Source organism: Vombatus ursinus, unplaced genomic scaffold (genome assembly GCF_900497805.2).
Source record: "Vombatus ursinus unplaced genomic scaffold, bare-nosed wombat genome assembly UNPS02014793.1, whole genome shotgun sequence".
In the NCBI taxonomy this organism is placed as follows: domain Eukaryota; kingdom Metazoa; phylum Chordata; class Mammalia; order Diprotodontia; family Vombatidae; genus Vombatus; species Vombatus ursinus.
Genome location: NW_020954571.1, coordinates 487,774 through 515,170, shown reverse-complemented (window position 1 = coordinate 515,170; position 27,397 = coordinate 487,774). Strand labels below are relative to the sequence as shown.

General features: G+C 33.6%; 1 protein-coding gene across 2 annotated transcripts in view; it reads left to right on the top strand.

The window, feature by feature from the left end:
- CAMSAP1 (calmodulin regulated spectrin associated protein 1) overlaps positions 1 to 25,104 on the top strand; it is a 53,723-nt gene extending 28,619 nt beyond the window's left edge. The window contains exons 6-18 of one of the 2 annotated variants that reach the window (XM_027869676.1): positions 1,694 to 1,835; positions 3,257 to 3,396; positions 3,504 to 3,600; positions 5,233 to 5,377; positions 15,799 to 15,890; positions 16,698 to 16,782; positions 17,027 to 19,481; positions 20,239 to 20,375; positions 20,918 to 21,126; positions 21,281 to 21,383; positions 21,611 to 21,726; positions 22,447 to 22,565; positions 24,616 to 25,104. In XM_027869676.1, the coding sequence (XP_027725477.1) occupies positions 1,694 to 1,835; positions 3,257 to 3,396; positions 3,504 to 3,600; positions 5,233 to 5,377; positions 15,799 to 15,890; positions 16,698 to 16,782; positions 17,027 to 19,481; positions 20,239 to 20,375; positions 20,918 to 21,126; positions 21,281 to 21,383; positions 21,611 to 21,726; positions 22,447 to 22,565; positions 24,616 to 24,918 (4,143 nt within the window). In that variant the 3' untranslated portion in view covers positions 24,919 to 25,104. Of the gene's footprint in view, positions 1 to 1,693; positions 1,836 to 3,256; positions 3,397 to 3,503; positions 3,601 to 5,232; positions 5,411 to 15,798; positions 15,891 to 16,697; positions 16,783 to 17,026; positions 19,482 to 20,238; positions 20,376 to 20,917; positions 21,127 to 21,280; positions 21,384 to 21,610; positions 21,727 to 22,446; positions 22,566 to 24,615 lie in introns of both variants that reach the window. The other variant, XM_027869675.1, reaches the window with a different exon arrangement.
- Positions 25,105 to 27,397: the final 2,293 nt, after the last annotated feature.

Sequence of the window (27,397 nt, the reverse complement as noted above, 5' to 3'; positions counted from 1 at the left end):
CTTTAAGAATGTTTAAAGTTTCCTATCTTCTTAAATCCTCAGAGCCAAAGTAATTACTTATAAATACTTTTAGTGAATACACCTAGAATTGTAGGCCTTAAAGTAAAAAGGTTTCAAATAAAGATTATACATAAATTGAAACCGTGAAGTATTATACCTAAGATTTCATTTTATCAGATAAATCATTATTATGATAGTTACTAGTAGATATATGTTAAAAATTGGTTGATGATGAATCACTTGCCTTCTCAAGGAGGGATAAGCAGAGGGAGGGAAGGAGAGAATTTGGAACTCAAAATTTAAAAAAAGAATGTTAAAATTTGTTTTTACATGTAATTAGAGAAAAAATAAAATATAAAAACTTTTAAAAATAGAAAAACATTTCCTAGTAAAATTTGGGAGGTGCCAAAGTTTTACATTAAGTTACAAAAAGCCTAGAGGATTTTTAAAAACCCACATTACTATATTCTTATTAATTTAACCTAGATTCCTTAAACTGCTAACTGGAACATTATAGGTGATTTAATCTCCACATCTTATCCTTCCTTAGAGGATAAGACCTTTTGAGTTGCTGTATGAGTTTGTTTAATCACCATCATGTGTGTCTCATGATCTATTTTTGTGTAAGCCTGATCCTGATGCATGCTATTTCATCCTGCATGCTGGAACCTGTATACTGTGCTCGTGTGGTACAGTATGATTCACATTATTTAGATTATAGAGTTATAATTTGTACTAATGCAGATTTATTGTCTAAAATGTAAAGAAGTTTAAAATATAAACAATTCTCACATTTGTATTGTACTTTTTTGTGATTTAGTGCTAATTATAAAAATTATTACTTCTTACTAAGTAATAATTATTCTTGCTTTGGTTTAGTCTACACTTTTCTTGAAAATTCATTATTTTTATTGTAGAGCTTGAGATTGCTTGCAATTTGAACTATAGAAGAAAATTGATTGGGAATAGCAATAACATTTTAAAACTAGATATTATTGAATTGTGAATCACATGAGAATCTAAGTGAAATAGTTCTGAGTTTGTAGATTAAAATTTGAAAATTAAAGTTACTCTTTTTTCCACAAATTTAATTTATATTATGTGTCTGTTCATAAATATGATATTCATGTTAGGTCTGAAATGGTTTCTTAGGTTGTTGATGTAATTAACAATAGTCTCTTCTTAATGCAAGTGTATGAAAACTGAAAAATAATTGTTACGTGTAGTACTCTTCCAAGGATTCAATTGCCTGTTACTTCATTGTACTTACTTGTAGTTGACTTATTTTAAAAAAAAAAACGTTCCATTATGTTTAAAAATCTCTTCAGACTATATATTAATGCTTTTATTTGTTGCTATTCAGGCAAAGAATAGTTGATATTTTATTAGCATTTCCTAATATAAAATCATCTTAACTTTAAAGCATATAGGTTTTAAGTAATTTGGACTGTACTTTAATGCTTTTTTTTTTTTTACATCTTTCTTTTTTGTGTGCTGTATTTCATTAGCCTTTCAAAGATCAGCTTCAAGGTTGGGTAGTAGGTCTAGTTATGGGCAAATACTTGTTTTTAAACAGTGTAGAATATATAAGTTGTGTGTTTTGCTATGTTAAATTACATAGCAGGTTATGACATATATAAAACATATTTTAAAACATCTTCATATAATTAAATTTTCCTTCTCTTAAATATAGGTTCGATACCGACGAGAACATCTCTCAAATAGACAATTACCATACTTTCCATTGCTGGAAGATCTTATGAAAGATGGCAGTGATGGTGCTGCTCTTTTAGCTGTAATACACTATTATTGTCCAGAACAAATGAAATTGGATGGTAAGTAAAGGGTATTTTTTCCTTTAAGCATGTTAGATTCGATGGATCTAAATTCAGTTATATGAGTGTCATACTTAACTTTTGATTAGCATTTTGCTTGACAAACAGACTTGTTTTCAGGAAAAGATTTGACTGAAGTGCTAAAAAGAGGATATAGGATAGACATGTTTCCTCAAAGGATTAGACTTTTGTAGGTCTTGGTATATAGTCTCCCTTCAGATGTCTGGATCTTTTTTGGTTTCTAACAGAAAAATCAATGTAGAAATGAAGTTTCTGATGATTCCTAAAAATTTGTATTCATATTTTTAAAGCAGTTGTGTTTCTATTTGGGGAAAAAAAAAGAAGCCAAAGTCATGACTTATCTAAAAATCTCATGTTAGAGATCCTAATGATAATAGTTTACTTTTATGTGCCACTTTGTACTGTACAAAGTGCTTTCCTCACAACAACTTTGTGAAGTAGGTAAGATATTATTATCCTCAGTTTATAGATGACAAAACTGAAGGTCATCGTCATTATTATTATTCTACTTGGTAGTGCAGTGAATTCTTAAGCATTAAAAATGAGACAGTTAGAATTTGTTTAGTGTAGATTTGGGCTGTGTTTATTAGATATTAACTTACAATCCTTAAAATCCTAATCAGCTACTGAAGTGATTCTGCTTTAGACTATAAAACAAAATCTCTTTTGATTTGGTGTTTTTTTTCCTCACAGTTTGTTCATATTGCAACCAAAGTGAATTTTGTTTTAATGTGTATGCTTGGAAGGCAAATAAATGTGTTGTTTCTGATTTTTATTTTGACATGTAACTTCTTTTTAGCCATCCTCTTGCCTCCTCTTCTATTGTCATAGATTTTATTCTCCTATGTTTATTTACATTTAAGAATAATGTCCCAGTCATCATTGAGTAGACTTGAGACTTTAAAAAATTCTCTTTCTCCACTTAAAAATGTGTAAATAAAAGATTTGAGAACATTTATTTAGGGAATGGATGTAAGACATTTTGAATTTCATGGAATAGCTTCTTTATATGTGGAAGATGAGTAATGGAAAATAAGTTTTGATCTTCATTTTGAGACTATTAGCCTTCTCACAAGTAATTTCAACTACTCAGTATTAACTTTTACATTCTAAATCATCACATTTCTTTTATGTTTCTTTTTTCCTATTGAGTAATTGCTAACATATGGAATGCTGTTTGAAAGGTTTACTTTGTTCTAGAGGTTTTACTGTTCCTGTAAAAATTCTTAATAATTTTATAATCTTATTCAGTATTGCTTCTATTGTAGTATTTTTCACATCATATATTACAATTCACTAATATCATATCATATAATTCACTGATAGTTGCATAATTGCAATACATTGTGAAACAGAACTTTTTCTTTGCAGTAAATTTCAGTTGTGTTTCTACCCACCAGATATATGTTTGAAGGAAGTAACATCAATAGCCGATAGTTTATACAATATTCAGCTTCTGAGAGAATTCTCAAATGAATACCTAAACAAATGCTTTTATCTCACCTTAGAAGACATGCTGTATGCTCCTTTAGTGCTAAAGGTAAAGACTTAATACAGAAGTATATTTATTATTTAGTATAATTATATGAGGGTACTACTTGCTTTTTAAAACAAGTCACTTACTTTATCCTTATTTTATTTTTTAAGCCAAATCTTATGGTTTTTATTGCGGAATTATTCTGGTGGTTTGAGAATGTAAAGCCAGATTTTGTACAACCAAGGGATGTTCAAGAAGTAAAAGATGGTAAGTGATTAACTTTTTTTTTTCTTTTTAAGCAGTTGGGGTTAAGTGACTTGCCCTGGGTCACACAGCTAAGAAGTGTCTGAGGCCAAATATTAACTCAGGTCCTCCTGACTCCAGGGCTAGTGGTCTCGCCACTGTGCCACCAAGCTGCACCCAGTGATTAACTTTTGATAAACATAAGTCTTTATTGGCTTTTTTTCCTTGAGTAGTAAGAAAAGCCTCTTTAATAGATTACCATCCTTTAATCACAGATGGTTTGGTAAGACTGCTACTTTTTACATGCACCTGTTCCATCCAAGGTTATTTAAACTTTCTTTGCTGTCTAAACCTGTAGTTTGTTTTGTGATGATGATTATTTAAATCTGTTTTGGGAGTCCGTGGGCTTATTTTTTGCTAGGACTTTCACTTTCTATAAAATAAATTGATTTGAGCTTTGGTGTTTTTTTGTTTTCTTGCATGGTGGGCATTTTGAGTGGTTTCTTTAGGAATTGCTTTGCTATGAAAAGTCAGTCTATTTATTCGACTTCCCATTCTGTTGTTCTCTCAAAGATACAGTGGGCTTCTCACCAGGGCCAGTGGATTTTTATCCCACTTGACCTTTCTGTAACATTTTGTACTGTTGAGTACCCACTGCCACAGAAAATGATCTGTGTTTGTCTCCTTTGCTGGTATTTTTCCTCCTGACTTATATCAGTGGTCATTACCCAAGGCTTTATTCTTTGCCTTTCTTTCATTTTTTTAAAAGGACTTTGGCTTTTGAACTACCATTTTACCTAAATCTGCATTTCCTAACTGTATCTGTCTTGTTACTTAACCATGTAACTGAAGCAGACAGACATTAAGTGATTAGCGCAGGGTCTCTTGCCCAGAGTAAAAGGCATAGGTCTGGCTCTGTGCTTTCTAGATCCTTAGGCATTAACATCTGGCTTCCTAATACATCCTAAAGACCCCTGGGCATTTGTCCTGTTGCTATTGTAGTAGTACTTTTGGGCCTCTTTTCTGCCCTGCAGATAAATTCTTTTTTATGGGCTTTTCCTGATTGTGTCCTCAGTGCTTAGCTGAGTACTTGGCAGGTAATCAGTATTTTTCATTCATCCAGTAGTTGTTAATTGAAAATTCCTCAAGTTTTATGTTCATAAGACCAAACTTATTTTACGTCTGACAGTAAAAAGCAAATAGAATCTTTGATTCTTTGGCTTTGAGAAATAGATTTGAGATGGACTGTAGCGTGATCCCTCGGACCATATAGTTGTATGAGGATGTGTCGTATTTTCTACTTCTGATAAAGTTCTAGAGGAATTTTAGCCATAGAATAGATGGAATGTTAAAAATCAAGATTGAAATGTCCTAGCCGAGTTTAATTTGTTCACTCAGGATTGTTCTCTGTTACTCTTCTATTGTAGGAAGTATAATCTTGATTTTTTAAAAAATATCATTAATAATATTTTAGATCTTTGTTGCAAAATAATGTACTCAGGTGTTGAGTTTTAAACACATTTTTTATAGAGAAGTTACATTTAAAGCAGAAGCATTTTACGTAGATCATGGCATTTTATTTTATAGTATTTTCTTGCTAACATATTTAACAATTTAAAATAATCTAATATTACTCTAAAATAAATATTTCTGCAGCTAAAACAGTTTTACATCAGAAAAGCAGCCGCCCTCCTGTTCCTATTTCCAATGCAACTAAACGAAGTTTCATGTCAAGCCCGGGTACTTCTGGCCAAGCAGATATGCAGCCTCCAGTTCAGCTGCCACCAGAAGCTTGCAACAGGTATTACCTGCACCCCGAAGAATCTGACTATCTGTAAGTCTGTCTTTCTGCCCCCAGAATGCACCACCTTATTTTTCTTTATTTCAGAAATTGTTTTAAAGAGGTTTTTTAAAGAAAAGATTTGTTTTCAGATTCTTTTTCTATTCCCTGTATGAGGGAAAAATATGATAATGATTTAAAGATTAGAGAAATAGTCTTGATAAATCTAGGTGAAGGTTTATTTTGTAATACAGGACTTAAAGTATATAAAATATGAACATCTAGGATTCAAATTTCCATGCATCATTTTCTAAAAGTGAATGACTATGTAAAATATTTTAGTGGATATGAATGACTATGGAAAACATTTTATTTTATTTTTAAAATAACTTATTTATTTTTAGTTTTCAACATTCACTTCCATAAGATTTTGAGTTTTTCATTTTCTCCCCTACTTTTTCTTCCCCCTTTCCCAAGATGGCATGCAATCTGATATAGGCTCTACTTACACATTAAATTAAGTATATTTTCACATTAGTCATGATGTGTAGAAGAATTAGAACTAATGAGAGGAGCCACGAGAAAGAAGAAATAAAACAACCAAAGAAAAGGAGAGCAAATAACATGCTTCCATCTGCATTCAGACTCCATTAGTTCTTTCTCTGGATGTGGATGGCATTTTCTATTATGAGTCTTTTGGAGTTGTCTTAGATCCTTGCATTGCTGAGAAGAGCTAAGTCTATCAAAGTCATTCATCGCACAATGTGGCTGTTACTGTGTGCAATGTTCTTCTGGTTCTGCTCATTTCACTCCCCATCAGTTCATATAAATCTTTCCAGGATTTTCTGAAATCTGCCTGCTCATCATTTCTTATAGCACATTAGTATTCCATTACATTCATATATTACAACTTGTTCAGCCATTCCCCAGTCGATGGGCATCCCTTCAATTTCCAATTCTTTGCCACCACAAAAAGAGCTGCTATAAATATTTTTCTGCATGTGGGTCCTTTTCCCTTTTTTGTGATCTCTTTGGGATACAGGCCTAGAAGTGGCATTACTGGGTATGCACATTTTTATAGCCCTTTGGGCATAGTTCCAAATTGCTCTTCAGAATGGTTGGATCATTTCATGACTCCAACAATGCATTAGTGTGCCAATTTTCCCACATCTTCTCCAGCATTTATCATTTTCCTGTTTTGTCATAGTAGCCAATCTGATAGGTGTGATGTGGTACCTCAGAGTTGTTTTGATTTGCATTTCTCTAATCAATAGTGATTTAGAGCATTTTTCCATGTAACTATAGATAGCTTTAATTTCTTCCCCTCAAAACTACCTATTCGTATCCTTTGACCATTTATCAATTGGGGAATGACTTGTATTCTTATAAATTCAACTCAGTTCTCTATATATTTTAGAAATGAGGCCATTATCAGAGAGACTGGTTGTAAAAATTCTTTCCCAATTTTCTGCTTTCCTTCCAATCTTGGTTGCATTGGCTTTGTGCAAAAACTTTGATTTAATGTAATCATTCATTTTGCATTTCATAATGATCTCTATCTCTTGTTTGGTCATAAATTCTTCCCTTCTCCATAGATCTGATAGGTTTACTTAGTTTTTTAAAGAACATTTTGTAATTGGCAGTTATATGTCTTGAATGTGCCTTAGTAGATTGATTCTTAGATATTTTATGAACTTTGCAGTTATGTGAAAATATTTCCCTTTCAATTAGGCCCTCCTGGATTTTGTTATTGCCATATATAAATGCTATTAATTTTTAAAAATTTATTTTGTGTCCCAATACTTTACTGAAACTGTTTTTTGAAACTTCATTGGTTTAATTACTGATTATTTGGTGTTTTCTAAGGAAACTATGTCTTTAGCAAATAAGGATAGTTTTGTTTCCTCCTTGTTGATGTTTATGCCTTTAATTTCTTTCTCTTGTCTTACTGTTATTGCTAGCATTTCTAAAACTTGTCAGACAACAGTGTAAAAAGGGATCATCCTTACTTCTGTTTTTATTGGGGAAGCTAGTATTTTTTCACTGCAAATAAAACTAGTGTTTGGTTTTAGTTATATATTTTTAAAAGATCACATTAAAAAGTCTCTCTACCCCCTTAAAAGAATTTTTAGCATAAATAAATAAAAAAAATTGTTGTTCACTTGTTTCAGTTGTGTCTGTCTGTTTGTGATCCCATTTAGGGTTTTCTTGGCAAAGATAGGAGAGTGGTTTGCCATTTCCTTCTCCAAGACATTTTACAGATGAGGAAATTGAGACAAGCAGGGTTAATTGACTTACCCAAGGTCACACAGCTATTAAGTGTTTGAAGCCAGATTTGAACTCAGGAAGACAAGTCTTCTCATTCTATGCTCAGCACTCTATCTGCTGTGCCACCTGTGCCCCTGTCCCTAACCGTGACAGTGTTTAACTATCTTTGCAAAGCTTCCATGGTACAAATCCCTCTCAGCCACTTGAGCCCTTTTCTCTAAAGTTACTTTGCTTCTATTCTGTATGTATCTTGTATGTGCCTGTTTATTTACATTTTATCTTCAGCTCTCCTTAAACTATGGGTTGTGACCCACAGTTTAAGAAGTGCTGAAGGGGTAATGAGTGGAAAAAGTTTAAGAAGCCCTGGACTGCATTCCACCATTAGAATGTAAGTTAAGGCTTGTTTTTTCCTTTGTATTCCCAGTAGTTAACACAGTGCCTGGCAGCAAGGTGGCGCAGTGGATAGAGTGCTAGACCAGGAGTCAAGAAGATTCATTTGCCTGAATTCAAATGTGCCCTCAGACATTAAGTAACTGTATGACCCTGAGCAAGTCACTTAACCCTGTTTGCCTCAGTTTACTCATCTGTAAAATGAGCGGGAGAAGGAAATGGCAAACCACTCTAGTATTCTTGCCAAGAAAACCCCAAATGGTATTACAGAGATTCACACTGGAAGCATTTAGTAAATGATGGTTGTTTGATTGATCCAACTTGGTTATAGTGAATAATTTTTTTTAATATTTTGCAGTATTCTTTTTGTTGAGGTATTATTTAAAATTTTTTTTCTTCTATTGTTTTGATTATTTGCTTTTCTTCCCTTTTTTTGACCAGGTTAGCTAAATGTTTATCAATTTTGCTAGTCTTTTCATAGACTTCCCTGCTTAGTTTTCATCATTGCATTTGATCGAAGTTCTTAAGTCTTTCAAAGTTATTGTCCTTTTATTGTTGTTGTCATATAAATTGCTTTGCTGATTTAATTCACTTCACTTTGTAGCAGTTCATACAAGTCTTCCCAGATTTCTCTGAAACTATTGTCTTCATCATTTCTGTAGCATAATAGTATTCTATTACATTCATATCCCTTAATTTGTTTATCCATTACCCAATTGATTGGTACTTTCTTACTATCCAGTTCTTTCCCACTGCAAAAAGAGCTGTTAACAGTAAGTTTGTACATAGGGATCTTTTTCCTTTTTCTTTGATAAATCTCTTTGGGAACATAGGACTAGTAGTGGTATCCCTAGGTCAAAGGGTATGCATAGTATTTTTTGGGCATAGTTCTAAATTGCTTTCCAGAATGATTGGATCAATAAACAGCTCCACAAGTAATGCATTGGTGTGCCTCTTTTCCTGACTTTTTACCAACATTTGTCATTTTAATTTTTTGCTTTCTGTGCCAGTCTCTAAAGGATATGGGGTAAAACTTCAAAGTTGCCTTAATTTGCATTTCTCTTAGTTATTTGGAACAATTTTTATGTAGTTATTGGTAGCTTGGATTTCTTCCTTTGAAAACTACCTGTTTACATAATTTGATCACTTATTATCTATTGGAAAATAGCTCTTCATCTTATACGTTTGAATCACTTTTTTATATATCTTGCATGAGAGACTTGACTGCAAAGATTTTTCTCACTTGTTTCCCTTCTAATTTTAACTGCATTAGATTTTTGAGCAAAAACTTTCAATTAAAAAAATTTTTGAAAAAAAATCTTTTCAATTTTATATAATCAGAATTGTCCATTACTGGACTCTGTTTATAGGCACAGGAACCTCATCATCAGGAAACTTAACATCTTGTGGATCTACATTAACCTTGGAACTCATACTACATCATTTTGCTTAGTATTTTCTGCTGTCTTCTATTTGAAGGGCAGTAGGGCAGAGCAAAGATCTCCTAAATCCTCCATTTAAATAGACCTTTCAGACCAGCCATCTCTTCATTTCCTACCTGTCTTCGCTCCTTTGGAAGAGACTCCATCACGTTCCCACACTCCTTTGGACTAGATTCAGTCATATCTACACTTTGAGTTATCTGCCTTCCTCCTGGCTTCCCAAACCTTTTAAGCTTCCTTTTGTCTTTTGTCTTTCCCCATTAGATTGTGAATTTCTTGAAAGCAAGGACTTTTTTTTTTGTATTTGTATCCTCTAGCACTTAGCACAGTGCCTGGCATGTAGTAGGCACTTAAAAAACTTTTATTGACTGACTGACCACAGCCTGCCCTCTTCTAGTAGGCTATAAGAATCGCCATTCATTCGTTGTTCAATTACGGACTTGAAAGGGATATTTCACATCTTTGCCTTTTATACCTCCTTTCCCTCTTTTCCATTCATATGGTCTCCCACTCTTCAGTTCCCTCTCACAAAAAACATTGATTCATTTCTAGGTGGTCAAAGGATTTAGTCTATGGTATATCATTTCAACTCTTCTACCTTTGTTTCTCTTGATTCTTTAAATTTCTCTTCATTTTTTTTTTTTACCTTTTACATCCTTTTAGTCCTTTTAACAGACATTGTTGTTTCTTTTGCCAATATATCAGTCTTTTAAAAAATAGTCTATTAACATGAGAGAATTGATAACATTACTTAGTCCTTTTCTTGATAATTGTATTTACCTTTTTTTGTGCTTCTGTTTTACAGGATGTTTTCAAATTGAATAAACTATTCACTTCTTTTTCTTTTTAAGAATGACATGACATTCCTTCTCTTGTTTCTATGCCTTCAGGTTTTCTCCATTCCTACCATGCATTCTTTCTTTTACCTCTTAGAATTCCTAATTTTCTTCAAAGTTTTAGCTCAGATGTGCTCCCAAATGAGGCCTTTACTGATTCCTCCAGCTGCTACTGTCTTACTGCTGCCATTACTTTGCATTTATTTTGTTTTGGCTATATTTGTGTTCTTCATTCATGTGTCTTGAATTTCTAACTGTACCATTTGGACCTTTTTGGGCCCAAGGTCTGGGAAATCTGTGTGGTGCTCATTAGAACTTATATGTGTACATATTTTTTTTTCCCTTGTTAGATTGTGACCTCCCAAAGGGGGAAGAGACTGTTTCATTTTTATTTTTCTGTTCCCAGCACAGTGCCTGGCACTTAGTCATATTTAGTAAATGTTTGTTAACTGACAAACCTACCACACAGGTTATTGTGAAGAAAAAAAAACTTTGTAAATATTAAAGTGCTATATTAATGTTAGTTCTTGTTAAGTTGTTATTATTTTTGTTACTTTTATTGTCAGCTTCCTGACACCCACAGTGCTTTATATGAGGTTGGGTATATGCTAACTACTTGGTAAATATTGGAGATGTCTGTTGTATAGAGTATAGGTATAAAAATTTTTACCTACAGGCTGCATACCATGCAAAACTCCAGAGAGCTGCCCAAACTCAGTTAAAATGTAATTGGGAAATGTTTAATAAAATAAATACAATAAAACATAGATAATGTTAATTTGTAATTTTTAAAGTCAACATAAAGTATTTCTATTTGTTTGACATTACTGATGCAGAGAACTGAATTAAAACCGAGAAACAAGGGTTGAATCCTAGCTACTTAACTATCATTGTAACTCTAGTTAAGTCACTTATCCTCTCAGTTCAGTTTCCTCATCTCAAAATTGGGATTTTGTGTTCTCATTTAATCAATTATATAATTGTGAAGATATAGTGTGTTGTAGAATTTTTTTTAACATCTGGTGTTCCTGGAGGCAACTAGGTGGTACAATGGATAGAGTTCTGGCCTTGGAGTGAGGAGGACCAGAGTTCAAATGCGACCTCAGACACTTGACACTTACTAGCTGTGTGACCCTGGGCAAGTCACTTAACCCTGATTGCCTAACCAAAAAGCAAAAAAAAAAAAATGTGGTGTTCCCTTCTCATATTTTCATCAAAGATACATTTCAAATATATGTAGATGATTCTTTTAAATGATTTTTACTTATATTTTGAACCATTCTATAATTTTTTGTTGTTGTAAGCACCTTGAGGACAGGGATTGTTTCATTTCTGTCTTTATAGTCTCAGTGCTAACATATAGATATAACTGGTGCTTAATAAAATGTCTCTTGATTGATTATTTTGGGATCTCTGGAGAGTCAACAGGATTCCGTCAGTCAGGCAACAAGCATTATTAAGTGTTCACTGTATGCCAGGCACTGTGCTAGCTCTGGGGATATAAAGAAAGGCAAAAACCGGGTCCCTCCCCTCAAAGAACTCATATTCCTCTGTGTGTATGTGTGTATGTGTGTCTGTAACAATATGCAAATAACTGTACATATAAGATGTATGCAATATACATGGAAGGAAATCTCAGAAGAAACTAGTAATGGTATTGAGATAAGCTTCATGTATAAAGTGGGATTTTAGCTGATTCTTTAATTGGGCCGTGGAAAACCAGGAGGTAGTGGTGAGGAGGGCAAGCATTCTAGGTACAGGATCCAGGCAATGAATTAGTCCTAGTTGGAAGATGAAGTGTCATGTTCAAGAAACAGCAAGTAGGTCAGTATGGTTGAGTCAGAGAGTAAGTGAAAGGGAATAACGTTTCTGTCTTTTAACAAGCAAGTTACTTTTCTCCATACTATACTACTTGTTTAATGTATTTTAGTTTTGCCTGGAGTTTTTATTCATTCTTCTAAAGGTTTTAGTATCCTTTCTGTTGCTTTATTTGCTTGTATGCTGGACTTTAATCTTTGTGGTCCCCTCCCTGCCCCCCATCATGTTACTTACTCTTTTGCCCCTACCTTTCCACTGGCATACTGATCTTGAAGATGGACAGCAGGGCTGCTTTATTCTCCTTGTATTGGAGAATATAGAGATTGCTGAGGTTACTCAGGGTAGAAGTCAACTGATTTGTCCAACACTGCTCCTTTTCTAGCCTGTGATTATACCACTACGTATGGCACATTTTTAGGCTAGTTGATTCCTCCTTCCTTTCATGGGAGTGGGCAGAATCAAGGCTTGCTTTTTCTTATTAGTTGGAGGTAAATTCAGGTAATATTATTATAGCTGCAAGTTATTTTAGGATCCCCAGTCATGGGCTTTGTAATTTGCTTGTGCCCCTGTTGATGTGCACTTGGAGTTGTATAGCAAAGGGATTCTGGAGTTAACTCATGGGTGTGTGTGTGTGTGTGTGTGTGTGTGTGTGTGTGTGTGTGTGTGTATTTGTGTTTGTTTCTACTTGTGTGTTGTGGGAGATAGGGTGAGTTTTGTCTTGTAGAATTCAACTTTAAGTTATATTTAGCACATAATTTTTTTTGTTTGAAGTTGTGGGGTCAAAGATGCTTGCAGAAAGTGACTCTTTTGCTGTCTTGTTGATCATTTCTGCAGATTATTCTCGTAAAGATTTTGTAGATCTCTTATTTATACTCCAAAATATTTATAGAAGCACTTTTTGTGATAGCTAAGAATTGGAAACAGTAAGATCCTCATTGATTGAGGAATGGCTAAACAACTTCTGGCACATGAATATTAGAATATTTCTGTGCTGTAAGAAATGATGTATGTGATAAATAAAAAGAAACATGGAAAGATCTATATGAACTGATGCAAAGTGAAGTAAATAGAGCCAAGAAAACAATATACGTAATACCTATAATAATGTAAGTAGAAAGAACAACTACACACTAAAAAATCAAAAGTAAATGTAGCAAAATTATAAAGATCAAGTGGGATTCAAATGAAGAGACTTGAGAAAGCACTCCTAACTTGGTGGAGGTAGGAGGTCCATGGATGTTACATATTGTACTTACTGGACTTTCTCAATGTATTGATCAGTTGTGCTGACTTTTTTTTCCTTTCTAAAAAAATACAGTGGCTCTTGAGGAGGGGGGTGGGAGAAGGATACATGGTAGATACTCTGGTGATGTAAGAAGTAGAAAACATCAATAAAAAAAGATTTTGTAGAGATGGTGAGAAAGTGGCCTGTGGGTCAGTAATTGCTGATTTCTTCTCAGTTGTCCGTCTCTTCCCCCACTCCATAAAGGTACCATAATGCCATCTGAGATTTTTTTTCACCCATTCTCTTCTTTATCTGAGAAACATAATTGACTCTAAGCTTCTTGAAATCAGGAACCGTTTCATTTTTGTTTTTCATCCCCACTGCATTGCACATAGTAGCTACTTCTTAAAAATTAAAAAGCTTATTTTGTATCTTGAATACTGTTGAGTGTGTTACTGGATCACCTCCAGAGGGCTTTCTCCTATATGTATTTGATTTGACTGAGTCACTCTTCTTAACTAAATCACTTGTTCTTTTAATACATCAGGTTCTAAAGTAGAGTTTAAATATGTTGATACTATCATTAATGAGAATAGATTGCTGTAGAAACAATAGCAAGTCTATTCCATTTCCTGTCTAGTTCCCAGTCTGTCATGAAATAGGCGTTTTAATTTTTTGTAATATTGAATCTTGCCATGTCCAGCATCTTTCCATTTTCTTCTGGAGTAGTGCATTCATGCTTTAGAAGTATTAGACTTCTGAGTCATCTTGACTCTTTTCACTCCTCTGCAATCATGTTTTCCAGGTATTTTTTCCTGTCTTGTATGTCACATTGTGCTTTACATCAAAGTTACTATGTATCAGTTTGTATGTTGTACAAACCGCAGTTATCTACATAGTGGTCTCTTTTGCTTATGCTTATCATGAACACTGTTAAGTGTCTCATTACCTAATGATGCTTCGTACTGCCTTTGAGTGCATAATGAAAACAATTCCACTAACTCCTTTACTTTCCAAGGAGGACCTATGACCCATCCATGCAATTACCTTCACCCTTTTTTTTTTCTGATTTCATTTATACGAACATGCCAGATTGATGTGGTTCAAATCCTCTAGTAATATAGCAAATCATTTAATGACTGACTGAATAGAAAAAAATTTTGTTAAGCATGTACTATGTGCCAAACACTGTGCTAAAATGTGAAGATACAAATAGAAAAAAGACCTTATCTGTTTTCAAGGATCTCATATTTTGATTTGTGGATACAATATGTAAAAGAAACTTTAGCTGCGAGGTAAATGAAAATGCCCACTCTTGAGAGTGCCATGGTATGGTATGGTAAATGATAAGGCTCAGGGGTTCTTTAAGTTATATCAAGTGAAATGACAGTATGGAGGGTGGTATAGGATCTTAGCACAGTGTCTGACACATAGTAATCTCTTAATAAATGTTTGCTGAGGGTGTAAGAGACAGCAAAGGAAGGGAGATGTTAGGCAGTGGTAGGTCAGATGGCAAATCTTGGTGGTCTTCCATCTCTCCAGAAGCAATAGAATTGGTGACTCTTATGTCATCCACACAGCACAGATGGATTCTGGAAGACCAGGAGAGGAAGTGATTAAGGCAAGGAATTCACATTTTGAATACAGTTAATTTTAATGTTTTTAGGTGGTCTTAAAACTGATTCTTAGAACACTGTGATCCCTTATTTTTCTATATGTTTAAAAAGAGTAGAAAGAATTATTTCTAACAAATTAACATACTTTATATGTATAGTTACTTAACTGCTATGGTTATTACCTGAAGCTTTGTTTTATTTCATCATGTATTATGAAAGTATTAAAAATTTAGGTTATTATAAAAAATCACTTCTGGTGGAAATGGAAAATTTGGGTAAATGTAATTTAAATTTTAATCAATTCTGTTTAAGGAATTGTCTTAAAACAATTCAGATTGAATATCTAAAGTGTCTCCAGTTAATACCTGAAATTCAAAACAAAGTTTTGGAAGTTGCTACACAATAGAAACCACCTGTGGTGTCAGTTCTTTAAAAGTTGTATGTTTGTAGGGAATGCATTAGGATTGAGAATAGTTTTACTTTTATTGGGTAGTGGGGTAGAGGAAATGTATTTTATTAATTTTTACCATACTTAAAGATGCATAATCATCATTAAATTTCATACTGCTTTTTGAAATAAGTATCATCTATTTTGAAAATTTTTGTCTTTTGACTTTGAAATTCCTTTGAACTGTTTGAGTTATTTGAACTATTGTTTTGTTTTTGTTTACCTTTGATTAGACTGCAAACCGCTTGAGAATAGGGGCCCATGCCTTATTCATGTTTGTTTTCCACTTTGTGACAAGCATAAGAATTGATATTTCTTGCCATTATTTTTTGTCATCTGCTCTTTAATTTGAAAATAAAAGCACAAGTTGTAATTATTCTCTCTTTTTTTCCCATTTAGTGGGAAAGGGAGTCCTGCCTTTAGCCCATCTCATCCTTTATTGCCATTGAGACAGAAACAACAGAAAACAATACAGGGGGAGGACAACCAGGGTAAACTTTGTTTTTCATCTTTTTCTTCTTTTCTCATGTATAGCTTTACTTTGAGCTGCATTATGATTAAATTGAATTCACTCTTTGTTGATACATTTTTATGAAGAATGAATTATAATCATTATTGATTTTTATAGATGTTTATTACTTTGGCATATTTTATAAGGATAGCAACATTAAAAAATATAAATAGCAAATATCTGACATGGTACTATTTGAGTAGTTTTCATAAAATTCTGATCTCTTAAAGATTAGTATTTATGTGCTATGCTAAAGAAAGGGTTCTAGGTGTTGAATTTTACTTGTGTTACCAAATATTTTGCTTAATATTTTTAAGGACTAATTAAACCTTGGATGGGAGGAAGTATGATATAATGGAAAAATTGGGAGTCAGGAGATTTGCAATCTCTTGTCTTGGTTCTGCCACTGTATTACTCTGGCTTTGGGCAAACTATTAATCTGTTAATATGTTAACCTTTTTGTCTTGGTTTCTTCACCTATAAAATAAGGGGCTAGACTAGCTAGTCTTTCAGCTTCTTTTGAGGTTGAAACTTCTGAGAGTGTAAATACATCATAAATTACTGCTGTATTGAAGCCCATTCTACATTGCTGTATTACCCTGTTTCAATGTTTTCTTTCTATGATTTAAAAAAAATGTAAAAAGGCATATTGTATTGGTACAGGCCATTTTTCTTGCTCTGATGAGTTAGTCATATGTTGTTATGTTCTGGAAAATTGATAATTGCATTTTAGATATTTCAAATTGTGAAACTGACTTTAATATTATAAACTTTTTTCAATTTGTAGATCACCGTCATCGTTCTAATTCATTAACTCGAGTTGATGGACAGCCACGTGGTGCAATCATTGCATGGCCAGAAAAAAGGCCCAGGTAAATGTTTATCATATAAACTTAAAAAATGTACATAGTGTCTGTTTTCAGAAGGCTTAAAAATCCCATATTAATTACACTAACTTAAGTTATATCTCTATCATTCTTTTACTTTGTGGGAAGGATTTGAAGCCTAAAATATCCTATATTCATAACAAATATTCTAGTCATTTTATATTTTAAATTATGTCATCTGTATATGAAAGAATATTAAAATTTGACTTTTCCTAATTTCTTATTTTAGGCCTCTATCTCAGCCAACACCATTTGCTCTTCATCATGCTGCAAGTAATGATGTGGATCCTGGTTCTGGTGATAGTATTAGCTTGGCTCGATCAATTAGCAAAGATAGTTTGGCATCTAATATTGTTAACCTCACCCCCCAAAATCAACCTCACACCACGTCTATTAAGACTAACGGGAAAAGCTTGCTGAATAATGTTGATATTGAAGATGAAGATGAAGAACTTGTGGCAATAATTAGAGCAGATGAAATTCCAAGCTGTGGTGACTTAGAATTGCAAAGTACATCTTCCAGGGCCTCAAGTTTAATGGCAAGTTCTCGGTCTCCTAAAAGACAAGTGGAATCCCTAGAAAGTAAACCTGATAGTTTTTTCTTGGAGCCATTAATGCCTGCAGTACTTAAACCAGCAAAAGAAAAACAGCTTATTAATAAAGAAGATGAATGTGGAGAAGGGAAGCAAAGAAGTTTTTTGTCTAAAAGACTTAGTGAAGGACATCAGCTGTTGGGACGGAAGAAAGTTAATAGCAATCATGTTGATCATGATATGAATAGGACTTTTACTCCAATTTCTAGTTCAGAATTTCCTGCAGCTATAGATTCTGCTATTACTGATCCAGTAGGATTAGGACTTCTATCAACAGAGGTTTCATTAGAAACATGCAGGTCATTGGCTAGTGGTGGTTTAGATCAGCTATCTCAGGAACAATCTGTCGAAGGCTTCTTTCTTCATGTTTCCAAGGCTGATGAAGATACAGAAGGTAGAATAAATGATAGCAGTGCAAAAAGTACAGATCCACATGGTCTAGAAACAACATGGACTATAATTAGGCAAGATTCTGACTCAGATATCCTAGATCTAGAGGAAGGTGAACAAGATTTAATTGGAGAGGGCCCCCCTTTAGTCATTACTAAATATATTGGTGAAGAAGAATCTGCAAAGCTACAAGAGGACATGAAGGTGAAGGAGCATGAAGATAAAGATGATGCAAGTGGACGTTCAAGTCCGTGCTTAAGTACCATCTCTCAAGCTAGCAGTGTGTCTCTGGCTAGTGGAAGTGTTAGGATGACTAGTTTTGCAGAACGAAAACTCCAGAGACTTAATAGCTATGAAGCAAAGTCTAGTACAAGCAGTTCCCAGAAAACCACACCTGATGCATCAGAGAGCTGTCCAGCACCACTAACTACATGGAAACAAAGGAGAGAGCAGAGTCCTAATGGGCAAAACAAAGATCATGCTAACCTCTTGGCTTCTGAGTTGGTTCAGCTTCACATGCAGTTGGAGGAAAAACGCAGAGCAATAGAGGCACAAAAGAAGAAAATGGAGGCATTGTCAGCAAGGCAGCGACTTAAGTTAGGTAAAGCAGCCTTCCTTCATGTAGTTAAGAAGGGGAAGACTGACATTGTTCCACAACCACTTAAACCAGAACATTTTCCAAAAGAATATTCTCGGCACAATGGAGAAGAATTAGATGATGGAATTTCTAAAGGTGAAGATTTTCTTGTAAAAGAAGAGGATAAAGAAGATCTCCTTAGTGATTCTCAAGAAATGGCAAAAATAAAGATCCAGGAAAATGTGGCTTTTGTTCAGCATAAAACAAAAGATGCTGCTGCTATACATGAATTAGAGAAAAGTAAGATGCTCTCTGCTGCTCTTTTAGAGGATAATGTTGGTGAAGTTGTAGATATAAATGAATGTGATGTTTCCATTGAAAAACTAAATGAAACTATTAGTACACTTCAGCAAGCTATATTAAAGATTTCTCAACAGCAAGAACAGCTTCTTATGAAATCTCCTACGGTACCAACACCAAGTACTAGAAATAATTCCCAGGACCAAAAGGTAAAGCCATCAATTCATTTTGTTGAGCCCCTCTCTCCAACTGGAATGAACAGTCATCGTAAACCTCCTCGTCTTGGTCAAGGACGAAGTCCTCGATCAGCACGACCAGCTGAGCTAAAAGTTGCTAAAGATAAACAGCAAAGTTCTTCCCGTATTAAAACTCCAACGCCGAGTGTAGACACTGTGCCTCACTTAAGACCTTTTCCTCCTAATAATCATCCCAGAACACCCACAGAAACGTGTTTGGAAAGTGCCACAAGCCATGGAAATGACTCTCAAGAAAAGTTTTTCTTCGATAGTTATAGGCTTCATGATGAGAGTAACCAGAGGACATTTGTTTTGTCTGCTTCCAAAGATGCAAACATAATTTCTGAACAAATGAGCAAGGAAGTTTTGAATAATAGCGTAAAAGAAACAGGGCTAAATTCTTCAGATGTCTCAGGAAAAGAAAATGTTCCTGTAGAAGAACCACTAAGGAGCAAGGGTAGTCTCATTGAAGTAGACCTCTCAGACCTGAAAGCACCAGATGAAGAAGGAGAAATGGAAAGCCATGATAGCTCTTTAGATTTAATTAGTGAATGTGATCAGAAGCCTGGTGTAGGCTTTTTCTTTAAGGTAAGCGCATACTGTTATTTTTGCTTGTTGGTGATGAATAATCCTTTTATCATTTAACCATTAACTATGAGTTTTCTTTATTCTTCAGAGAAGTCTGTACTGGTAGGGAGCTTTTACTTGAAGAATATAGGTGGACATAGAAAATACCTATCCCCTATGCTTTTCATTTACATTTTTGAAAGGGAAAAAAGTAGAAAGAACTTGAGGGGAAAGTAGGGAGTTTCTCCTTATACTTGTAAAATCTACTCCATTTACATGATGTTTTGAAGATGATTGGGATAACATAAACTTGATTCTTAAATCTTATTAAAAGAGAAGCATACAAATATAGCATATTGTGTTACATAATGTTACATTGTTTAATACTTATGCTTTTGGGCTGTAAATTGTTTCTGGGTTAATAAGGTCACTATTTTATATCTATTTTATATTTTATAAACTCAAAAGGTTTTGATAATGTCTTGTTACATTGAAACCTATCTGATTTCACTAATGGATCATTTGAAGTAAAGTCAACTTCTGAATGGTGCCTAGTGAATTATTTAGCTTTTTTTTTTCCATCATTTTTATGGCTACTATCAAATATTATTTTTTCTTTTCTTTGAAGATGAGCAGAGTTTTTGGATTAAGCAGTATATTTTTCTAGATCCACTTCCAAGTCATTTTTTTTCTCTGCTGAGTTTAAATATGATTTTCTTATCTGTTAAAATGTTTTGTTTTCAAGTGTTAAATCTGATAATTAAGTTCAACTTTGCAGGATGAACAAAAAGCGGAAGATGAATTAGCCAAGAAACGGGCTGCGTTTCTTTTAAAACAGCAGCGCAAAGCTGAAGAAGCTCGTGTACGGAAGCAGCAGCTAGAAGCTGAAGTTGAACTGAAAAGAGATGAAGCCCGGTGAGGCATATTTATTTTTTGGCTATTAGTGACAAGATAGATGTGTGTGAAGCATTGTACCTGAGGTTACAGATAATATAAAATAACAGAACTAAAGCAGTGATATGGTAAGTTTTGGGAGAGGGAAACCTTTGTGTTTCCTTATCTCTATGATTTCTGATGCTTTGGTGTCATAATAACAAGTTAGCCACTAAAAAGAGGCTGTTGACGTTTATTCTTTATGTCTTCTGAGGCTGGAATGGAAGGAGGTGGAAAGAAACAAAAACAATAAGTTATTTATTAAGTCACATAGTAGGCACTTAACAAATGCTTGTTTTTATTCTTAAACTGCATTATGAGGAATTTATGTTAAGTGTAAAACAAAGCTTTCTGATAGTCAGACTTAACCAAAGACCATACTAGATGGCTGAAGGGAGATTGTGAAATTTTTCTAAAAGTCTTTTAATATAATTAACTCTGAAAGAATTTTGCTAAGGTTCATTTGGGTCTTCTTACTAGTGTCTAGCAAATGATTATTTTTGGAAATTGACTTTTTTTTCTAGGCGGAAAGCTGAAGAGGACCGGATACGAAAAGAGGAGGAAAAAGCTCGACGAGAACTCATTAAACAGGAATATTTGAGAAGAAAACAACAACAGATTTTAGAAGAGCAAGGACTTGGTAAACCAAAATCAAAACCGAAAAAACCACGGCCAAAATCTGTTCATCGGGAAGAGTCGTATAGTGATTCAGGAACCAAGTGTTCTTCAACCCGTAAGCAGATTTTGCTGTGTAATTTATAATCGTGGGTAGATATGTGTAAATAATTACACCTATACATTAGCTTTTCACAGTTCATCTAAAGTTACAGGTGTTTTCATGTGAACTTTTAAAAAACTTCAGTTCTTTTTTCTCCGTAATTAAACAGCTGATAATTTAAGCAGTGCCCAGTCTGGCTCCAGCTTGTCTTTGGCATCAGCAGCAACAACAGAACCTGAAAGTGTTCATTCTGGTGGAACTCCTTCTCAGAGGTAAGGAGGAATTCAGACTATGATTTTGTCTTTGAATTATATGTTTAGCAACTCATATGTGATTAATAAGTAAGAAAAAGACTTAAAAGAAGAAATTTTTTGATGAAAATGAAGCCAGTTACATCTTAATGAGTGAATTGACATGAAAAGTAACGAAGACTAGAAGGAATGTGACATTTTTCTTAATCATTTTCATCTTCTCTTTCTTTTTCCTTTCTATTGTCCAGAGTTGAATCCATGGAATCTTTGCCAATATTAAGCAGGAATCCTAGCAGGAATACAGAAAGAGATTGGGAAAATGCTTCTACAGCATCTTCAATTGCGTCTGTGGCAGAATACACAGGTAAAGGTTCAGAATGTTTCTATGATAAGATAATATAAATTCCATTGAAGTTTAAATTCCTTGTTTTGGACTATTGATGGCATTTTCAAGTAAATTATATTTACCATTTCAGACTCATTGATTAAAAATGATGTGATAATATAACTGTAGTGTTATTCTTTAACCGGAAAAGAGTTTTTAGAATAAATTTCCTAAACTTGTTCTCTTCCTAATTCCCTTTTTATCCCATCCTCTCTTTCCTTAAGCAAGGGAAGAAGAAATGAACTTACACTAAAATTTTCAGTATTTGACTTTCATCTGCTTAATTCAAGAATATTTTTACGAGTTCTATTTAATTGTAGCTTGTTATAAGTAATTATGTGCTAGTAGCATATTTTTTGCCAGATCTCAGTTTCATGCTCATTTTTGTTTTTTTTTCATGAGTGTGTTTTGTTTTGTTTCCCCAGCAGAAAACACTGTGTTGAGGGAGGGGGAAATATTGCTGATTGCTGCTGTTGCTTTTTAAAATTTATTTGTAACTTATATTATTACCATTTTTAAAAAGGATTTGTAATAGCTACAGTTCTTGTTATATCCTTGGTTCCAGAATGCATAAAATAACAAATAACTCAACTCTACCCACAGTTTGATTCTAAGAAGTATAGTTTTAAAATTTTTTTATTGTTTGCATATCTCACAGTATTTGTTTTGAACATTTTTTGTTTTGTTATATTCTCTTAGGTCCTAAACTCTTTAAGGAGCCTAGTAGCAAGTCAAATAAACCAATTATTCATAATGCCATATCCCATTGCTGTCTGGCTGGAAAAGTAAATGAACCACACAAGAATTCAATACTGGAGGCAAGTATTAATAGTATCATTACTGAGTTTCATATAGTTAAGGGGATGGGTAGAAATTGCCATTCTTTTCTCAATGAAAATTCTCCCAAATTTCTAAAAATAACTGATATTTATATAGTATTTTATACTTTAAGTGCTTTACATACATTACATTTGGACCTCACAATAATCCTTTGAGATGTAATTACTATGAGTAATATTATCCCTGTTTTTACAGATAAAGAAGCCAAGACTTCTAGAGTTGAAGTGACTTGCTAATAATCACATAGTTAGTAAGTGTCAGAGGCAGGTTTTGAACACACATTTGTCTGACCCCAAGTCTAGCACTCTATCCATTATTCAATGATATGTACTAACCTTTTTAATAAAGAGCACAAAAAATTGAACTTTTTTATAATTCATCTCAACTAAGCAAAGCATTCAATGAATATCTACTATCTTAAAAGTACTGTCAGGAGATAAGGAGAACTTTGTGATGGAATCCTTGAGTTCAGTGTATTTGCAACCTTATTGAGGAAATAAAACTTAAATAAATGAAAAAGAGAGCAATATGAAGTAGTACATAGTAAGTGACAAGTTGTGTCCAATGAGAAGAGATAAGTGTGGGCCATACATGACTGGGAAGACTTCATGGAGGGAGTTGGGACTTGAAAGACTTAGACAAACAAGAATGAGGAGCATGTTGTAATTGGGAAAAATGAGCACAGGTATACAGGCAAGAGTAAGGCTGGTATATGTAAAGGAAAGTGATGAGATAGATTGGATTGGAGCAAAGTATACATGCTGGAGAGTAGTGGGAAATAAAGTTTATGTAGGTAAAGTGGAGAAGATATTGGAGGAGTTTGAATGCTAAAATGAATCTGGAGTAAAGTTGGAAGGGACTTTAGAAATTTTCTATCCTTTTTGAGGATGAGGAAGTTTAAATTGAGAGTAATTAAATGATTTTCTTGGTCACAGTGGCAGAATAGGTAAAGGGCATGATAAAAATTGTGTTGTAGCAAAACATTAATTTCTCTAGTTAGGATGTATGAGGGAAAGGGAAGAAAGTTAAGAGCCTTTTTCAATAATAATACAGTAGTAGCAGTGATTAGGGCTTGAATGAGGTTGTTAGCATTGAGAATTAGGAAGAAAGAATTGTCAGGACTTGATAGAGATGAAACAATTTGTGAAAAATGAATTCTGGGTTTTGAGCCTAAGGAAATGGTATTGTCATTGATGACAGAGAATTTGGGGAAGAAATAGTCTCTTCAGGAAGGAATCATGTTCAATTTCAGACAAGCATTCCCCAAGGGAAGAAGTACTAGCAAATAAAAAAGCATGGGTGGCTATATCAGATCTTAGTGGTTTTAATATCCAGAGTTTCCAAATACTTGGCTATTAAAGGCACATGTTTTTCAGGAGAGTTTAATTTTATTTAAAGAACTTTCTGGTTGTCTTCAACCAAAAATTCCTCATGAAGAGACAAGTCCTTTTGTCTTCATTTAATAATTGGCTATGATAAAAGTTAAAAAGTATCTCATAAAAGTCACTTAACCATTACTTCTCTAATGGAAATGAGTCTTGATACAGTATGATTAGCCCACTGCAATGTCCACTAAGTGATTTAAGCTTGGTCTGTCTTAGCACTATGTTTACTTGGAGAGTTTCATTGTAAATGATAGATGAAACTTCTTTCCCTCCTTGATTCCGGTTGCTGCATACTTCCTAGATTCATTTTTTTATGCCTCTCTTCAAGATAGTAGATATTGTTCATTTTAAGCCTCGTAAATTCCCTGGCTGTGTAACATACTATAAATTATAGGTTTGAAATCTCAGGGACTATAGTAATATTTTTCAACTAGGATTCATAAATAATCGGTATGCATTTTTGGTAACTATCTAACCTTGTTCATTTGTCACTTTAAAAATGAAAATTATTATTTGCTTATATGTAACCTATTTTATCTCTATGTATTTGTTAACTGCTTTGTAAATATAGCTAATTTTGCTGCTCTGTATGTTTATTAACTCTGTTGTAAATAGTTAATTTTACTGCTTCCTTCCAATTTAGGAATTGGAAAAGTGTGATGCCAACCACTACATTATACTATTTCGTGATGCTGGATGCCAGTTTAGGGCACTTTATTGCTACTACCCTGATACTGAAGAAATCTACAAGCTAACAGGCACTGGGCCAAAGAGCATCACTAAGAAAATGATTGACAAGCTTTATAAATATAGCTCAGACAGAAAACAGTTTAACTTGATTCCAGCCAAAACCATGTCTGTCAGTGTGGATGCTCTCACCATTCATAACCATTTGTGGCAACCCAAGCGGCCAACAGTGCCAAAGAAGACTCAAACTCGTAAATGACATTGGTTTAGGGGACAAATATCTGAGGGGATTGTGCTGAAAGAAGAATATTTACCACTTTCTTCAATTTGGGTACGAAATGTGCAAAACCTTAAAACTTTTTAAAGAGGCTTCTAGATAAAATCAATCTTCCCCCTCAACACACACACACACACACACACACACACACACACACACACACACACAAGTTAAAAAGAATGAAGGAACAATGCCAGTGTTTTTTAATGACTCAATTCTGCTGTTATATTTAATGCTAACTACTGAAGCTTTCAAATGAGGGACTGTGCATGTAGCAAGATCTTTAACCAGTGAATTTCCTTTTACTTGAAGTTCTCTATCGGTACAAATTGGAAACTATTTAATTTGCTTTTCTTGCCTTCTTTTCTTCCACTTTACAGTGGAAGAACTGAGAATTGATCTTGGGTCATGAGTTTCTGAATGTGTATAGAAAAAGAAATTCTTATTTGGGGACTTTATTTTTCTTTTGAAGAATTGTATGATATATGATTGTATCTACTGCCAACATTTAATCCCAGTTTTCAGATTTATGGAAAAAAAATCCCCAATTTATGTGACTCAGAAAAAAAAAGTTTATTGACAATATTAGTTAACAAAAAGCACTGAAAGATTGCAAAGTCTGTCTAAAATGTCATTTATAGATTTAGAGATGACAATTTCTGGAACACAATCATGAGGATACAAAAAACCATAGGTGCTATAAACTAGTACTTGCGTAGTAGGCAAGATGAATGAAAACCGTTATCATTGACAAAGTTTTGGGTAGTGTTCTAATGATTTGTTAACTTTATTAAAGACATATTTTGGCAAAAGAATGCTTTCACTCTGAGCACGTTCCTCATATAAAAGATGGTGCACTTAAGATCTTAAGTCCTTTTACTGTTTTTATTGTCATGACATGTAATTCTATTTGCTTTGTCCTGTCTTTATTCTGAAGGAGCAGCATGCTCTGAACAGAGTATGTGCAATTTTTTACTAATCTTAATTTAGGGTGATAAAGTAATTTTGTTTTGTCTTATTTAAAAATTTTAAAGCAGAGAGTTGCTGTTGTTTCAAAAGTCTGGTTAAATGAAACGGCTTTGGATTCTTTTCATGTTGAAATATTAAATCTTTAGTTATGACCCTAAATATCTTTTAGTGTTTTTCCAGCAGATCAAATCATTTGGGAGAGTAAACTTGTATTTTGATTTCCTTCTTTATGCACTTACAGTTCCCCTCAGCACTTGTGTTTTCACGTGTACATCTAGAGCTCTGTAGTTGAAGCCTATTTAATTGTTAACTGGTTGTTATGACATCTTGATTTGACACTATTGCCTGAAGGCATTTGTTAGGTTTGCACATGTTTACTTGGAAGTGTTACTTGGATATATGTATATCTATCTTGTACTGAAGAGGGCACTATAGAACAGTAGAAAGAAAAAAAACTCTTAAAATACACAAGTGTAATTATTACATAAAACTAAAGACAGAAAAGGTAAGTTGTATAAAGGAGAAAATATGGTACAAAATAAAACACTAGAACTGCAGGTTTTATTGCAGTCTTCTAAGCCCTTTGAAGAAAAAAGATTGTAGTTTGTTGCATTGTTGTATATATTGTGTTTAGAGATAGCTGGTTCCTTGTACTGTAAATAAATAACTAAAGGCTTTATGATTTCTAAAGTGCTGAGTATTAAAGTTATGAGTGAATTTTTCTGTTACCATGCTTTTCATTCTTCTGCTTTATTTCTCACTGTATGTTTGATATATTATCATATTTATTTTAAGAAAGCACTGAAATGTAATAAAAATGATTAAATAATTTGCTTTATTTTAATTTCATTTGTGTGTGAGGTTAAGATTCATTTTGGTGAGAACTCATAAGCCTTCATGCTTTAAAGATGTACTGTATTCCATCGTTACATTTAATGAAGGGCTGCTATCAGGTACTATAGTGCATCTGTTGGATTAGTGATTATCTTTTACCTTTTTATCTCATAGTCATGGTCCAAATATATAACAGCTTGGCATATATGCATCAGACAAATATATAACATCTTGACATGTAATATCAGAAAGCATAGACTCATTTTCAGTAAATGAAATTTATTTTTAAAAGTGATTGAAGAAATCCTATCACATACAGTTGAACCATCACATTGCTGTCTTTTAGTTCTTAGCATTTTTCATTAACCTTTCCTCCATTTATGTGTTATTTAACATTAATTATGGCCTTTAGAACTTCAGGTTTTCTGTAGTTTATATTTTAGTTTGTAACTTCTAATAGTATTTGGCTATAACCTGATTTTCAAGTTTCTAAACCTTTCAGCCAGCATTTATTTAATATACTTTATTCATATTTAATATTTATGAATATAAGATTAATTTTATTATAAAATTGGAATAAGTATTTCATTTTTAAGATTGAGATTTGAATCTCTTGTGGTGTAGGCAGCAATGAAGTTAATATTCAGGTTACAAAATG